This window comes from Falco biarmicus, chromosome 10 (assembly GCF_023638135.1).
Source record: "Falco biarmicus isolate bFalBia1 chromosome 10, bFalBia1.pri, whole genome shotgun sequence".
NCBI lineage: Eukaryota > Metazoa > Chordata > Aves > Falconiformes > Falconidae > Falco > Falco biarmicus.
This window is the reverse complement of record NC_079297.1, coordinates 10,165,311-10,182,666: the sequence shown is the minus strand read 5'-3', so window position 1 is coordinate 10,182,666 and position 17,356 is coordinate 10,165,311. Positions and strand designations below refer to the sequence as shown.

The 17,356-nt window shown below is 45.4% G+C and overlaps 1 protein-coding gene across 1 annotated transcript; it reads right to left on the bottom strand.

Annotated features, from left to right (window-relative positions):
- Positions 1 to 4,520: 4,520 nt before the first annotated feature.
- TFAP2C (transcription factor AP-2 gamma) lies at positions 4,521 to 16,664 on the bottom strand. Its single transcript, XM_056355141.1, has 7 exons — positions 16,023 to 16,664; positions 14,152 to 14,628; positions 13,864 to 13,915; positions 12,126 to 12,348; positions 11,335 to 11,453; positions 9,758 to 9,899; positions 4,521 to 7,925 (listed from the first exon to the last, which is right to left on the bottom strand). The coding sequence occupies exons 1-7, from the start codon at positions 16,068 to 16,070 to the stop codon at positions 7,640 to 7,642; spliced, it is 1,347 nt and encodes a 448-aa protein (XP_056211116.1). The 5' UTR covers positions 16,071 to 16,664; the 3' UTR covers positions 4,521 to 7,639.
- Between the last annotated feature and the right edge of the window lie 692 nt (positions 16,665 to 17,356).

Here is a 17,356-nt window from a genome sequence, read left to right as displayed (position 1 = left end):
CCAGCACAGCCTGCACACACAGCTCAAAGCGCAAAGCGCTTTCCAGGGGAAAACCTCCAGGTTTTCGAGAAAGCGGCAAGGGAGAACACTTACGGGGTCCCGACCAACCCAGATAGACAGTGAGTAGTGTTTGAAGCAATCCGGAAGGCAGCTGATCATGCTTCCCCCACCCCCACCATGCCTTTAACTACCCGAAAAAAATGAATGGAAAGGAAATCCCGCAACTGATTTAACACGTTTCTCTCACCTTTTTAACTGGCACCCAACGACTCATTCTCATCTTTACCTTTCTGATGCAATTCGCTACACCGTGCTTTGCCAGCAAATATGAAAAAAAAGAATTGATTTTAGCTATGCTTATGTTACTTGTTAACATCACAATCACACAAGTCCTGAAGAATACCAGACAGAAATCGGTTTGACTTAGGCCGTTAACAAAGAACACTGACCACTCTGAATCCTTCCCCCAGTCTAACAGGTTTTCTGGAGTCAGTCCCTGGAAATACTCTCTGCAGGGAAGTTAACACGAGTACCTCACAACAGCATTACCAGGATCTTATCAACTTTTATCTTCCACCAGACAAAGCCACTAAGTACAAGACGTTTATTTGCCAGACAATACAAAGATTTCCTACTATTGGAGCTAGAAAACAGTACTTGAGGCTCTGAAGGGGAGACCCTACTGTTTACATAGAAGCATGCATACTTTTTCTCCTCCTTTTAACGTCTTCACAACGACCTCATACACATGCAGATGTTCCCTGCCTACAGCCACTGTACGCACTGTTACCAGACACTCAGCAGACAAAGAAGCCTTACCTTTGCTGAAGCGATGGTGCTGGCAAGTTCTAAGGAAGAAGCTGCAGCCCAGCAGTGCTGGAAGAGAAGTGTTTCTGATATCTGCTGCACAGCTGAAGTCACTCAGCCCAAACCCCAGCTGATTCCCCTCACTTAATCAGGCGACCTCATAGCCTAATTCCCAAACGTGCTTTAGTCTGGGCTTTTAGGAACTTGTGTGTGAGGTCTGGAAAACAGGAACCTCTGTAGTAAGGCAAAAATGGTAGCCCTAAGTAATGCCTCTGTCCACGTTACCTCTTTGTCTGCGTCACATTAACTGGTTACAGCCTAGTTAAAAGCTATACATTTTTAACTTAATATAATAAGACCTCAACTGTAAAAGGCCTTTTCCCTCTTATGATTGCAGGGCCAGAACCCATCTGCACTGATGTTTTCAGTACTATCCACACTGTGGTTTCTTGTTCAAGGTTGTAAAGAACCAGAGCCTCATCCAATACGCTTCTGGTATAGAAAAGACCCAGACTTGGGCTTAAATGCCAAAGGTTACTTGGCTTTGGGTCTCTGAGGTAAGAACCACCTGCTGAGAGGTTTGGTGGTCATTTCTTTCTTAAGGACACAAGGACAGATGTCCAAATACTGGACAGTGGTTTCTGGCAATTTAGGACCTGCCCCAGGTCTCACTGACACATTGAGCCATCTGGCTTCCTTTGCACATTTGTGCACCTTGATCTCTGAAAACCCAGTTTCCTGGCATCTCCAGCTCTGAACATTCTCCAGCTTCTCATGTTTTCTCTGGATTTCACCACACCTTAACCTTAAATATAGAGCATCAGTTTGGGGTAATTGGAGATTCTTAATTAATTAGAGTTATAGATTTAAGGAGTCAAAGCTTGACAAATGAGCTCAGGTAAATTTTGCTGCAAGAGCTGGAGAAAATTACCAATCCCAGGTACCTGCCCTACCCTTCTGCTGGAGGTTAATTACTGTTTCTCTTGTACAGCCAAAAACACATGTGCCTCTATCCTAGCTGCTCCAGCTCACAGTCCAGCACCCAGCTCAGCTCAAGCATCATCCAGTGCCAGGCTACACCAAGGCACAGGCTGTGCTTTGCATCTGCCCCTGTCCTCCAGCAGGCATGGTGGAGGATGACCCTACACCTGCAGCCCTGGCAGCAGGGCTCATGGCTGCAGGTCTTTTCCTTCGCTCCTTGTGGCTTTTTCAGGTCTGTGGTCTTCCAGCAACAAGCAGAGGGTACAACAGCCTGACACAACATAAAGAGCATCTTACTACCTTACAGAGACAAAATAATGTTTCACTAAATACAACTTAAAACCTGCACTGTTCATGTGTTTTGGGCTCTGGTTTTGGTTGGGTTTTGTGTTTTTGGTTTTTTCTTTCTCTGTGGAATTGATGTGATGTAAAGGAGGAAGGACAGGAGGAGGACCTGACAGAAGTGATTTCCACCTGCCAGAGGGTTGCAATCAAACATTTTCCCTTATCTCTGCTTTAGCATCCCTGTCTATAACAAGTGAGCTGGAATCATTTGAATCCATTTTCTGTTGTTAGTGAAGAACTCTTTCAATTAACTAGAAATCATTTTTTATTGCAGTGATCAGCTGAAGAACACTACCTTTCAGATCCTCCTAGTTTAAACTGATACTTTCCCCTCAGTTTTATGCTGAATGACCTGGAAATATAAGCTCTAAAACTCACCTAAAACAGGATTTCTGTTATTTTGTTTATTGTAGATCTCTGAACTTCTATATTCACAAACAAGTGTTTTAAGTTTTGTGGCAGAGAGTGTCTGTATGTTTATGTGGGTTTAATTTTAAATTGTGAGTAAAACTGTAGATCACATTCAGGGAACATGTCACGGAATAGTAGTAGCCTGTGAGCAAGGCCTTCACAAGAACCGGTTAAAAAGGGCTGTTTAGCCAAAAGAGAGGAAAAATGGAATATTTGTGGCCAGCCCTTACACAACAAGGACACACGGAATCCAGCTGGAACATACTTGTAAGACATGCAAGAGCACCCAATGAGTGTGAAATGGCATCTGAAACTGGGAGAAAGCTTATTTTATATCACCCTATGAAAGTGAAAATGAAAGAGGGAGAAGGCCACAAATGATACAGAACAGAATTTAACAATTTGTTAAAAATATGGTCCCAGCATAGACCCCATGTAATTTTGACAGAGATGGTCATCCATGCAGCTACATGGATAATGTGTCATTAGGCAACAGGCAGCAGCAATAGCCAGGCACCATAGAAATGTTACAACAGACCACAACTGGTTTGGACAACACACAGATTTTGCAAAGACATGGTATCTCTGGCTGTGGCCAGGGTTTAGGAACAAATTCTCATTTGCATGGTTCCATCTGCATTTCCTGTGGCTCACCATCAAGCCTCGGGTCACAACCCCAACAGGACCCCAGAGCACTCAGCAAAACTGGCCTCAGGTTTCCTGTACAAAAACCTGCAAGTATCAATAAACAGAAACATTATAGTTTGCAGATTTATTTTAGTGAGAGGGAAGCATCTTTGTCCCCAGCCTCATAATGTTCTTTTAGTGGAGTAACGGTTCTGGGACAAAACCTTAACAGCACTCTATTTTTTTCATTAAAAAAATTTAAAATTTAGAAAATAATCAAGCTCTTATTGCAGAACGTGTCCCAGAAGGCAGCCCAAGCCCACTGCCAGGACCATGGCTGCACACCAGTAGGACAAAATAGCTACAAAGATGTACATAAACATCACGTGGGGCAAAACAGAGAAGAAAGGGCTACAGCAAATAAGCACAGCAGGCTGTCACCATAAGTTAGACCCATTTCAAGATCCAACACTGGGTTTATGCGTATTGCAAAAGTCTGATGGAGCAGAGGGATAGACAGTAGTAAGGCTGCAGCCAAAAGTGACAAGGTGGGACAAACCGTTTGTAAATAACAGTGAAACAAGTGAAGAGTAAAGTAAAAACTAAGTTAAAAAATGAAGTTAACTGTAACCAGTTACTAAATTAAGACAGAAGCTAATTCTTTTTCCTTATTTTCTTATAAATTACTAGCTTTTCACTCTGAAGCTGTGAACACTAGAAAAAAAAAATCTTTAAACTGAAAACAACACAGCCATGAATGAAGTCAGATTATTTCCTGAGCAAGGGTCTTGAATAATCATCAGGTTTGCAATTAACAATCTGTAACAATCAGGTTGCCTGTCAGGTAGTAGCGTTGCAAAGGTCATGCTCTCAGCTGCTGCAGGTGAAAGCAGCAGTGTTGATGCCTGCCGTGGCTCTAACACTGCTGGGAAAGATCCCAGCATCCTCCAATGCCCAGCTGCTGCTGATGGCCAAGTGAAAGATGGTTGAGATTTTTCCTTTTTCCACAAGCTATTTTTATATTGAGTGACATGAATTCAACTATTTTGTGGGTATGTGTCAAAAAACATTTTTGCAGAAGGGCAATACTTAAACCTGTCCATTTCAGCTTCAGAGTTTTTACTTTCAGATCCTAATAGTTTTAAGTAATTTCCCATTATAAAAAGACCAAACCCATTATTTTTCTGGGAGAATGACAAGGGACAAGATTGGACAGAGTCATTTGAACATCCATTTTCAAAGGACATGACAAATGAAACTTCGGAAGAGTTTTACATTAGAACTTTTATTTTCTTCTAGCCAGCCTGGAAATATAGTATGTAAAAGCAGCAAAAAGCATGAAACATTGAGGATCAGAAAAAACAATTAAATACTTTCCTGCATGTTCAGATAACTTTGTGCTTTTTAGATTTCCCAAGAAGTTACTAGCCTATTGACATCTACCTTAAGATTAATAATTTTGGATGACAGACAAGTTCAGGTCAGAGTTTAACCGTTCTCTTCAGTGAATGGAGCAGAAGACATTGTTCTTGTTGCGTATTACTGACACAACTTATAAGGTAGTTGAGCCTTAGAATAATGCAACATCTAAAATACACAGTAGAGAAAAAGCATTAAGGTAATGGAAACTCAACATTTCTCATGTTCCAAACATATAAATAGAACCCGAGTCAGTACATTAAACAATTGACTGGCTTTGCTTGAATGCATGCAGGAATAAATGGAAACATCCTTATTTCCTATCCCAAGGGGCAATTATTTCAGAGCCTGGTTTTGTGCATTAATAAAAAGCAAGATTCCATTGTCTGGTAGCTAAAATATCTTACTATATATGCTGTATAAGCAGTCCAGCAGCAGAAACAGGAAAAAAAAATATCCCCAGAACCCTAGGACTGCATTCTCTAAACAAGTTGTGACCGCATCTAGCAAGTTTATGTTTGTATATATAAAAAAATCAGTAAAAATATTATCAGAATGGTATATTGTTTTTCTATTTTAGAAGTTCTGTTAGTCATCACATGTGCTGGCTGCACTGTGTCTACAGATGGTCCAAAATGCTTATTTCTCAAATGCTCTAATGCAAAGGGTGGAATTTCACACCTCTTTAGGAGAGAGGGGACTAGATTGCAACACAAAAACCAGCTTTCTCCCAGCTCACCACTAATACATCCATTTCTTTGAGCTTCCCTTTCTTCTCCCTGCAACCTTCAGTAGTTTGCCTTTATCCTTTAAAGGAAAAATAAGAACATAAAAATAAACTAAAAACAAAGTATTCCAAAATCATACATATTGCCTCTTCTGCACATCTGTGAAAGAAACAGATTGCCACGATGTGAACCAAATTCTTACTTAAGGTTATTGGCCGGTGTCACTGTTCACGTTTGCTCTGGCCACATGGCTGACTGATCAGGTGTTGAAAAGCCAAGGACAGACTAAAACCCAGGTGCATATTATTCCTTTTATCATTAAGCATTGGGAAAGGGTGGGGTGGGGTGGAGTTTCTCTTCAGGAAGGTTTGTTTGGCTGTTTGTGGCACCCAAGACACTGAATGCTACTGAAAGCCTGAGATCCTGCCTCACCCCTACCACACAGAATACATTGGGGGGACTTCCTGGAAAATGCTGTAAACTTCCTCAAATAAGTAAAACTGGGCTGAAGCCAGATGTGAGACCTATCAAATTTCACACACAAGGATTTTGCAAATATTTGTCATTAGAGACAGATTATTCTGATAAGGTCAGATTCACTAGAAGGCAAAGCTGGGGGGATTGATTTTTATTTTGAGGAAGACTGGCACTTTGTGTTTAAGCTGCCTATGATAATGACATCTTAGGAAGAAAAAAAAAAAAAGATTCTTGGAGATAAGTAACGTGTTTAATTGAAACCATTAGTTTTACTGGCAAACAGCTTCATATTTCTGTTCTGTTAATCCGAACAAAGTGCTGCAATTATGACTCAATACATAATGTCCTCTAGTGCTACTCGCCCCACATTCCCGAAGTATAGAAAGAAAACAAAACTGTTTTCAGTTAATAAAATATTCCATGCTTCTATCCAGAATACTTTTATTATATGGTTATCATATACATCAGCATTATATTGGGAACATTTACAAATATGTAAAGATAGTTCAGAACCTCCATTATTCACATACACACTAACTCACACACTCATTTTGCATGTCTAGTCAGTTATCAGGTGAATGATGCACAAAATTATTGCTTTGTGAACATACACCTCAGATTAAATCTAATCTTCAGTGGCAAGAATTGAGATATTTAAAACAAAACAAAAACAAACCAAGTCTTAAATACCCTGTATAACATACCTGTGCATAAACCTAAAGATATGTTTAGATTACCCATTACCTTTGACATACTTACCAAAATTAAAATTTGAAACCCATTTATAAAAAAAAAAAGTATTAAAAAGTTCACCATTATTTACAAGTCCGATTAAATTACACATAAATAAATATTTACATTCAACAGACTGCTTCCCTTAATACACATAAAGCCTCCCTGGAAATATTTTTTGGCCTTAATAGGCCAAAAAAAAAAAAAATATTATGTGCCTATTCTTTCAAGTTTCCCCCCAATTTAAAAAAAAAGACAATATAAATATGTGAACAAAGCTGCAATATCCTTAGACACAGAAAAGTGAATTTTCTAAAAGCAATTCCATTTTGAACTATCCCTTGTTTAAAAAAAAAAATTCAAGGTAATATTTACTGTAGCCAACATTACTGCAGTTTGTGAAAGCCTGAACATTTCCATAAAAATAAGCATGTCAAATACCATCAGATAAGGTTCTAGTACTCTCTTATGGTAATCTGAGGGGGGGGGGGGGGGGGGGGGCGGGGAGAACACAAAAAACAACCCACACAATAATCTTACTATTTTGAGGTGTTTATAAAAAAATTTTAATGTATATAAATCTATAAATCATTGTTTAATACTGCTTTATTGTTACTGTTGCATTTAGAGAGAATAAAACCCTGAAACTGTACCAGAAAACAAATAGGCTTCCATCTAAAATCTGTATCTTAAAAACTATACATTAAGCTGGTCACCACTAGATACTTAGATATGGAAAAGAAATCTGTATCTCTGTGTATTTCCATCAAAACCCCTTTGTAGCACCACTTTCACAACAAAGTATTTCAGTACACTTGTACAAGTACTTATCTTCTGGTATTTGCTTCCACAGATAAGGGATACTGCAGCTTTTAGAGAGACTTGTCTCATGGATCCAGGAGGAGTGAAGATCCCGAATAAGATGATTTTTTTAATCCTTTTTCCCCCTCCTTTCTTTAAAGGAAAAAAAAAAAAACCAAACCCCAAAACAGTAACAAACAAACAAAAAAAACCCACCCCAAACAAAAAAAACCAAATTTCTACGTTCCCCCCAGCAAGAAGATCCCAGTCTGTGTTTAGGAGGAAGAGTTTAAAGTCTGGTTTCTCTCCTTTTACTTCCTGTGCTTATCCATTTTATCAATGGTTTTGTTGGTTTCTGCAGGGCTCTGGTCGCCAGCGTTCATGTATGTCTTGTCTGCTATTTTTAATGCTTCATTTAGGTAGTTCTGGACGGATGTCATGGCAGCACAGATGGCAGCACTCCCAAAGCCATGTGTGATCAGGCTAAAATGAGTCAAACAGCCCTGGATGCCAGGGTCCAAGATGGGACTAGGTCTCGTGTTTCCAAGAGGAGTTCTGTCCTGAGTGAGGAGGTCTGTGAATTCCTTACAAATCTGTCTGCAAGACACAAAGTGGATCACACTTTACACCATGGTGGGAATTTATGCAAAAGCAAATAAATAAATAAAAATAACATTAAAAGTCCATATCAAATATTTAGCAGTTATGTGGGAATTAGAGTTTTCAGAAATCTATTACTCCAGCAGCAGCATCTAAAATTAAAGCCTATTTATTAGCACCAATTTCCGATTAACTTTCTGTTAATATCTATGTCACAAAAACTCATACACATTCTGCAAAATGACCTCTCCACCTCTGGTGTCTGGCTGGCTCTGCATCATTTGCTCTGCATTTTAAGGGGAGAGTGGGAATTTTGAGCTAGTTTCTATGAGAACTTCCACAGCTGCAGTTAAGTGATTTAGAAAGACTAAAGCAGCTGAATAGACGATTCAGTTTAGTTGTGCATATTATATGTATATGCCCTCTTTAAGAGAGATTCAGGCCCTGATCCTGCAAACTAACACATATGCCTAGCAAAACATGAGTGGTTAATAATGCTCAAACATATGTTGTTTGCTGCTTGTAAATCTGTCCCATTGATGGGATTTCACGGGAGCTGAGGATATCTTAACAGAATCAATTTATCAGAATTTCTCGATCACACACATCTTCCAAAAAGATTATTGTTCTTAGTGCCCCTAACAATACCAATAGTGAAAACACTGAAGAGGGGCAGAGCAGTGCTCAGTAAAAAGCGTAAGGTTCCAGTTAAAGGAAAGAGAGACACTCTATTTCTAGAAGATATATACTTGTAAAAGGAGGTCTCTCTCAGAAAGGCTGGATTAACAAGTAAGTAAGGAGTAAGTTTTGCATAACTGATCTGAGCCCAAAGTCAGGGCAACCCTTCTCAGCAGTTTAAACAGGATTTTGTCAGATCTTCTGCAGACTGAGGGTGCTTTCAAAAGCAAGGAATTACCTCGATCCCAAACCAGAAAACACCTCAGACCAGAACAGATCATGAGGCTTTGTTAAATCTCAGCCTGGGAAGGGCAGGGCAGGGCAAAGGGGACAGCAAGCACTCCAGCCACCAGTTAAGTGTGACTCAACACAGGTATATCCTACCAAAGGCCTGTTCGGTACGTTGTTCATTTACAGGTACAAGTACAGGTCTGCAGAACACCCATTAACAAAGCTTCTCTTCTTTACCCTTCCTTTCTTATCAAGGTTTGTAATAGGAATTGAGTCAAGTACAGGGACTTTTCACATCTGCCAAAGGTTGGCTTTCACTGAAATATTAAAATCTTCACCCATAATAGTGAAAACTAACTACCCACAATTCTTGACTCCTAGTGTTCCACGGGGGAAACCTGTGTGCTGCTATTGCCAAAAGCAGTTACAAGGACATAGTGGCTGAGCTTCCCTTGCACACAACATGCCCACCAGCAGCTCTTTTTGGAGATGGCCCCTCTGCATGTATACAGGGGTAGATGAATTATCTCCTGCTCAGAGTCCTGGCACTGGTTCACATTCACATTCCCAGGCCACACCTGCTCTCCGGGTCTTCAGCCCCATCAGACCTAGAGACATCTTTTTCTTAGAGATATAGCTGTCCCAGTATAGGACTTTTTTCTGAGTTTTTTACTACAGTATAAAGAACAGAACTAGTCTAAACTGCTTTAGAGCTATCATACAGGGTTGTTGATATTATTATTATTGGTTCAGACTAAAATAACTGCTGTCATATTTGGAATTTGAACCAAAACCAAATAAAAAGAATTGCTTCGTCTCTCTGATTAAAGTTACACATGAAAATGTACCAAACTGTCCCCAGCCAGATACTCATGGTCAGAAAAAAGAAGGGAAAAAAAAAATCCAAACCCAAAACTTACTTTGCAGCAAGAAGCATGTTCTTCCTGTTTGCCATTTCATTGCGGCCCATATGTGGTCTAGTTAAATATTCGGCCACTGCTTTGGAAGGAAACTCTGTCTCACATACATAGCCAAAGTCACGAGCAAGATGCACAGCTTCACCTGGCGCGGGTAAAAGGGAATGCTTATTAAATGTAGTAATACCAATTTGTTGTAAGGAGATCAGGGAAACGAAGGAAAGAGTTCTGAATTTTTGAAGTGTATTGCTGTTTCAGAAAGGGACACTGCTATGTTACCACTATACCACTCATTACCATGTTCTAATTGATAAATCAGGGTTTCTTTGCAAGTTTGCATCAAGAAAAAAAAAAAAAGACCTACCTAGTGACTGCTACAAATAAAAAGTATTATCTTGGCTTTAAACTAGGAAGAAAAACTCCTGTCTCTATCTAGATGAACTGTGCAGCACAGACTTCAGTCTAGATAAACTGTCCACTGAAGATTTAAAAAAAAGCTGGCAACTAAATTCCACTTACACAATAAAGTGTTTATCAGTTTAGTATATTTTCAAATTGCTTTCTAATAAGCATTTTCATATAGAAAATAAAATTGCAAGGTACACTTTTTTTCATTAAGGCAATTTGATCAGGCTTTAAAAACATGGATTGGCATGATCAGTGTGTTACCTGTAACATACATGCATGCATGTGCACACACGTAAGCTCTCTTAAACCCATATTCCAAAGGAAGGTTTTAAATGGAAGTTGCTGTATTATTTGAGCTGATATAGAATTGAAATAGCAGTAAGGTATCGTTAGATCATTTTTCACTTTTCAATTGCTACTTCTATGCCTATTAAACTGTACTACTACCAGGAGCTGCTTTAAACAGAAACACAAAACATAACCACACACATACAGATATATATACACACACCCTTCAAGTCAGCTCAACTGATAGAGGGTCCACGTAACATGTTACAGATTAAAGGGGCTCCAGTTTCCTATCAGGAAGTCAAAAGCTATAAATCTCACTTTATATGCTTGTTTATTAGAAAAGCTTCTGAGGATACCACTGAGGTAGGGCCAGGCATTGGAGTCAGCTGCCCCAGATTTTAAAGTTTCCTAATAAGGGACCAAACCCACTAATGTGATGAGTTTCACCCCTTTTGCCTTCCCTGCCTGTCCTGCACACAAACTTACAAAACCCAAAGCAACCTACACACCACCACCACCCTCAAGAAACACAGACTGGACAAACATGCATTTTGAGCATCTTGGCATGTAGGAATTACTGCACCTCTGCCAGCATCCATGCGATGCAGCCGTGAGGAAAAGGAGTATTAGCTGGGTTTGTGCGGGTAGGACTCTGAGGCCAGGGACTTAGCAACCAGATTTGGAGGGAGAATATGGGGGAGAGGAGCACCTCAGAGGCCACACAGCTATTAGTTGCTGCAATGTCCTCATCATGCTCACTTTAAAATAAACAAAAAACTATTATGTTGATGGACTTTCTAGTATTTCCATGCTTTGCCTAGAGGGTAAAAGCTGTATAGAAGGGGGGAAAAGTTTCTTTTTAAGACACATACAAGACTGACCTTCCACCAAAGATGTCAATAGTGTCACATTTGCAGCTTTCCTTCTACCAGCAGGAAGATTCAAGCCAATTTTATCCAGTTTTTCCCTTAATGATCTGCCACCATTTTTAGATTTGGCTCTGTAATTAAAGAAAGAAAAAAAAAAATGGCCTTATTTATCTTCAGGGAACACTTCTTTTTAAAGATGAGAAATTCCAGTCGCTGACATTCAATAGGGTTCTAGTTGGGGTTGGGGGGGGGGGGAGATAAAAAACAGGCTCTTTTCAAGTGACCTACTTTTTAAATGCTCTACTACAAACCAGCCAGGATGAAGCACAGCAGAGGTCAAAATCAGAACGTTTCAAACTGCACCATCGAAACCAACAGCTGTATAATAATCAGAAGCTGAATTAAAGTGCATGCAAAAAAGGACATATAAAGTGCCCTTGTAATGATTAATCAAGAACAGATTTAATTCAAAAATTATTCCATGGGGAAATAGTTTATCACAGGAATAAGAAAGCTCCATAAGCCATTTTTGAGATAAAACTTTCAACGGAGAATGGGAACTGCTGCCAGAGCTGTTAATAGCACTTCTCGAAAAGTAGCAGAAGTGCAAAGAAGTTTTGTTTCCAAAGCCTATTAGGATTCAGTGTTGTTGGGCTTCTTAAAAATCAGAAATTTGCTAAAAGGCTTTCTTAGCTCCTCGTTATGCTAATCTGGCTGCTCACACACACACACACACAAAAGCACAAGAAAAATCACAAACAATAGACACGATGGGGGTGGCTGTAAGGGGAGCAGCAGCCTACCTTCGGAGTACTCCTCCGAGCAAAGAGGCATTGAGACACTCAGGGGGCGAGAGCCGTCTCTGCACCTCTGCTACTGTCACTTTGTATTTCGATGTGGAGCTCAGAAGGGAAAGCCTTCCCGGAACCGAACAAAACACTTCGTTGGGGTTTATGACCACTCCAATTAATCCATCCTTTTGGCAGGGGAGACTCAGAGCACTGTTTTTCGTTAAGGAAATAGGACCTGCGGGAGGAGGAGGGAAAGCAGGTATTTTTATAAAAGGGAAAAATAAATAGGAAGTGGCAAGTGAATTTCCTTTCTACAAAAAAAGACCAGGAGACAGGATTTCGTTTTGCATTAAATGCTCACACCACTGACCCCCGTCCCCACCATCCATCTGAACAGCTATATTTTGCCACACTAAATTTCAAGGAGCTGCCGAACACAACTAATACTTTTTAAAAAACGCACAGAAAAAACATCCCTGAAGCAGCATGCTGCAAGTTAGCAAATCCACGCTTATAAAAAGCCCGACACAACTACAGGCTCCAAATTAGCATCCTACAGCTACTGCCAAAAACTCTTTCTGAGCCGGGGCAGGGAGAAGCCTCCCAGTTCGTGCTGGGTTCATCTTCCACCTCGCACACGCGGATTTACAAATCCGCCTTTGGAATTTAATCCCAAACTCATAACAGACAGAACGACAGAGGATGGAGCCCACAAGAGAACTGAAAGTAAAACCTTGCTCGTTAATGGCTTCAGCCTTGAGGTGAATAGGGATAACAAAGGCTTTGCAAGGAGCAAGCCAGAGATCCAGATTTTCCATCCCCTTGCGAATCCACCCAGTTAACCCCAGCGGCGTGCTGCCGGCTCAGCACCGATCGGAAAGGGTTAAAGAGCCGAGGTCGGCCCCGCTCCCCGGAGGGGGAGAGATTTTTCAGTGGTGCATCTGACAGCGAAATTATTCTCCCATGAGCTAAACGCAGCAATCAGCGCTCTGACAAACACTTCTGCTTTTCCTCAGTTAGGTATTTGTTTGAAGTCTTCCGAAGAAACTTCCACAGAATTTTTTTTTAAGCACAAATTTGTTTTTTAAACAAAAGCGGGGGGGGGGGCGAAAACCCTAAATGACTAAATTGAGTCAATACGCCTTTCTCCTTAAAACCTCAGCTACAAAACCATTTCGATTAAGATAAAGCCGAACAGGCTTATGCCAGTGAACTCACTCCCTTCTCAAGTCTTGCAAAAAAGTTGAAGAAAAAAGAAAGGGAAAAAACGACCACAAAAAGATACAAAACTCCAAACTGTCTTTGAATGCTAGCAACAGAAAAGCCCCCAAAAAACCAAACCAAACAAAACACACACACAAAAACACCACAAGCCACACCAAAAAAAAAAAAGCCCCGCGTCACTTCACACACACGCATTCCAGGGCATCATTACAGTCGGTCCAAGGTCCTGCTTTCGGTTAAAGCCATCCAGGGGAGCGGGCTCGTCCCCGCCGGTGTCCCCGGGGGAGGCCGGCAGCCGCCACACGCCTGTCCGCGGCTCAGGGGACGGGGCAGTCCCCGCCGCCACCACCTTCCCTCGGGTGGCGGTAGAAAACCCCAGTGACCGAGGGTGTAACAAAAACTCCTGCGCCCGCCCGATCCGAAAGGCTCCGTCTCTTAAAAGATAATAAGGCATCAATTCACCGGTGCGTCATTAAACTTTTAACTATTGACAAGGGAAAGTAAACTGCAGTGCCACCTTACTGACCTTTTCTAATGACTGTCTGGTCATGCATTAGTAAGTGCTGATCTTCCACGTTCTGGAAAGAGAAACGGGAGAAAGTTTTGCACCTTGAAAGGCTGAGGGAACGAGCCGGGGACTTCTGGGGGACCCCCACACACTCCTCCCCGCGCTCCCCCATTTTAAGGGCAGAAAAGGGGGGTTTCGCTCCAAGGACGGGGATGGGGCACGTCAAGCAGGGATGCGCGGGAGGGGGCAGTGCCCGGATGCCGCCCGTCCCCCGGGGTGCTCGGGGGGCTCCGGGGGGGGCCTTACCTGCACCTCCTCCATCTGGTGGGCCATGTCGTGCAGGCCCAGGTTATCGGCCAGCGCGGAGGCGTCCAGCCCGTGCCCGTGGGGCAGGAGGAGCTCGGAGCGTCGGTACGTTTCCCTGCGGCCGCCGGCGGAGCCGCTCTCCAGCGCCGAGAGGTGGGGGACGAGGCCGGGGCGGCCGTGGGGGGCGAGGCCGGCCGGGTCCTGGCTCTGCCGGTTGGGCCAGGCGCTCTGCTGCTGGCTGGGGGGCGGCGGCGGCGGCTGGTGGAGAGGGTTGATGGAGAAGGGGTCCCCGAGGTGGGAGTAGGGGTCGCTGGACTGGGAGTAAGGCAGCGGCTGGTACGGGGGGGGGAAGTAGGGGGGCTGGAAGTCTGAGGCGCCCGAGTGGGAGAGCGGCGGAGCCGGGCTGTACAGGTGCTGGCTGACCGCCGAGAGGTGCGGGAGCCGCGGGTTCCCGTTGCTGCTCCCATCGTGCCGGTCCTGGAAAGCACAGAAGGGTGGGGGAGAAGGGGGGCGGCAGTCAGCGGGGGGCTGTCGGGCAGCCCAGGCTCAGGGGGACGCTCCGGGCGGCGGCACTTGCTGGCCCCGGGTAAGCGGGGAGGAGAGAGCCGCCCTGGAGCCTTCTCTTGGAAGGCACTTGGCTACGAAACCTGCCCCCCTCCCAGGGAAGAGATTACAAACCCGTTCTCGCTGCCCTCCTCACCCACCGCCACTGCAACACGCTAATCCTCACGCTTGTGCGAGTCAAGGAAAAGTCAAACCAGCGACGCAGCCCGAATCCCGCCGCGCTGCCCGGCTGGGCGGGGGACTCCGAGGCCGGGGGCTGCAGACCCTCTGCCCTTGGAGAGGGGGGGCGCTGGGCAGCGCAGGCCGGGCGGCCCCGGCCCCCCCACAGTCCCGAGGCCCCGGGGCCAGCCGGGGCGGCAGCTCTGGCCCGACGGCTGCCGGCGCGGCAGGGAAGGGCGGCGTGTTTCCCTCCGGTCGCCCCATCTCTGCTGCTTCCCCCATTTCAGACCTCAGCAGTCAAAGCTTAAAACGTCTACATTGAGCTGATCCAGGAGTTTAGCAGCTTCTGGCTTCACGGTCATTAAAATAACAGGGCTAGTTAGTAAGAGGTGAATGGGGTCCCAATGGAGCGTGAAGCGGGGACTGCAGCTTATCTGTAGGAGCCAAGCAGGCGGACCGCGACCCGGGGGACACACACAGACGCTTTCGGAGGGATCAAAACCCGTGAGCACCTCACGGGGCGTGAGAGACGCTCCCGCGGAGGGGAACGGCCGCTCGGGGCGGGCGCCCGAGGAGTGCCCGGCTCATCCCCGCGGCAGCAGCTCCCTCCCCGCCGGCCGGCTCCTCCGCACCTCCCGGCACTCTCCCACCCGGAGCGGGGCCCCGCAGCCCGGACCGGTCCGACAAGCTGGGGCACTCGGCACCGCGCCCCGCCGGCGGGCTGGGGGCTGCCCGCTCCTGCCGCCGGCCCCGGTTGCCGCTGCTCCTGCCCGCTGCCGTGCGGCGCTGCTCCAGCGGGCGGGCGGCGGGCGCGGGGTGCGAGCTCCTTCTGCCAGCCGCGACTTTCACCCCGCTAAACTTTAGAGTTCAAAAGACTGGGGGAGGTAGGGGATTAAAATTCGCACCTCCAAAAAAAAAAAAAAAAAAAAAAAAAAAAAGAGGAAAAAAGAAAAAAAAAGTCAAACCGGAGGTCTTCGGGAAGGGATAAATCCCGCCCGGCAGGGAGGCGAGAGCGGGGCGCCGGCTGGAAGCGAGGGGAGGGAGGGCAGCGTGGCTCGGGGGGCAGCGGAGCTCCGCTCTGCCCCATGCCGGACCCCCTCCCCCCCCCCCCCCCTTTCCCACTCCCGACCCCTCCCCGCGCTTCTCACCTCGCAGTCCTCTTCATACTTGACATTATCTGCTAGTTTCCACAACATGGCGTCCAGCGTCCAAACCAGGTGTGTGGTGCCGAAAATAGACGAGAGCTCAGCTCCCCCCCCACGGGCGGTAAATCCACGTCGGCGCTGGGGAAGAGGAGCTGCCCCCCGGACGGAGCTCAGTTGGCAGGCATGAAGACAGATGACGGACTAAACCTCCGCGCTTATGGTCACTTGGGTTTTTTTCCCTGCCCAGACGCCCTTAATGGCAATAGGATTATCATAACTCCTCCCCAGGGATGGCTTGGGAGCCGCGGCCGCCAGCCACTCAGGAGGGAGCGCGCAGCCTCAAGCCACTCCTTCCGCGCTGTGCTCCGCGCCCGCGGAGGGGTGGGGAAGCAGCACAGAGCGGGGCAGCCCCCCCACCCCAGCGCCCCAGAGCGCTCAGGGAGCGCGGGGGGGGGCAGGCCTGGCCCGCGAGGAAGGGGTCATGCGTGGGCATCCCCTCCCCGGACCCACGCTGCAACGAGGCTGCCCCAACCCCCCTCCCCCCCACGTGTTGGATGGGGGGGGGGGGGGGACCAGTGTCGGGTGTCCCCCCCATGCGCGGAGGGACTTTGCTGAGACCCGCGTAGGGAGGCACAGCGGCGGTGCCCCCACACGCGGTGGGTCCGGCGGCTTCTGGGCGAAATAAACTCGGGAAAGGTCCTCGTTACAAAAGCGAGAAAGTCCGAGCGCCAGCCTGAGCTCGATTTGCATAATTGTCAAGTTTGAATTACTGATTACAACTTGTAAGCTACCAATGTTTAAGGTATAATTTACTTAATTATCCGACAAGATTATTGCAGTTGTGTTGAATCCCTGGTAGGTAAAGCAGCACTGATTCAGCGTCCCCGATCCGGGGCTGTGTGAATTGTGCCACTGGTTCCTCGCATGATTATTTTTTTTTTTTTTTTAACGAAAATCCCGCCTGTCTAATCTTTTACGCGCAAACTTGGGGCTGGGGCAGCAGGTGGGAGGTGAGACAGGCATTTTCGGACGCCGGGAGCACACTTTCATCTAAGCTTAGAAAATACTTGCCTGCCAAATTGCTACCTTTCTGCAGCCATTTGATCTATGCAGTTATGTGTGTCAGACAAAATGAACATCGTTTTCAAAAGCAACGACTTCTCCCAGTGTTTTAAGGTGCATCCGGATCACTGCTCATTTGCATGAGAGGAGCAAGTGTTTGTTTATTGTGGCAGGGACAAAAGATGACCCTGGACAGTGCTGGCTGCCGAGATCTCGGTTATCTCGGTGCCCGGGGACGCGCCGCCTGAGCTGCTATTAAAGGCCCGAGATAGACC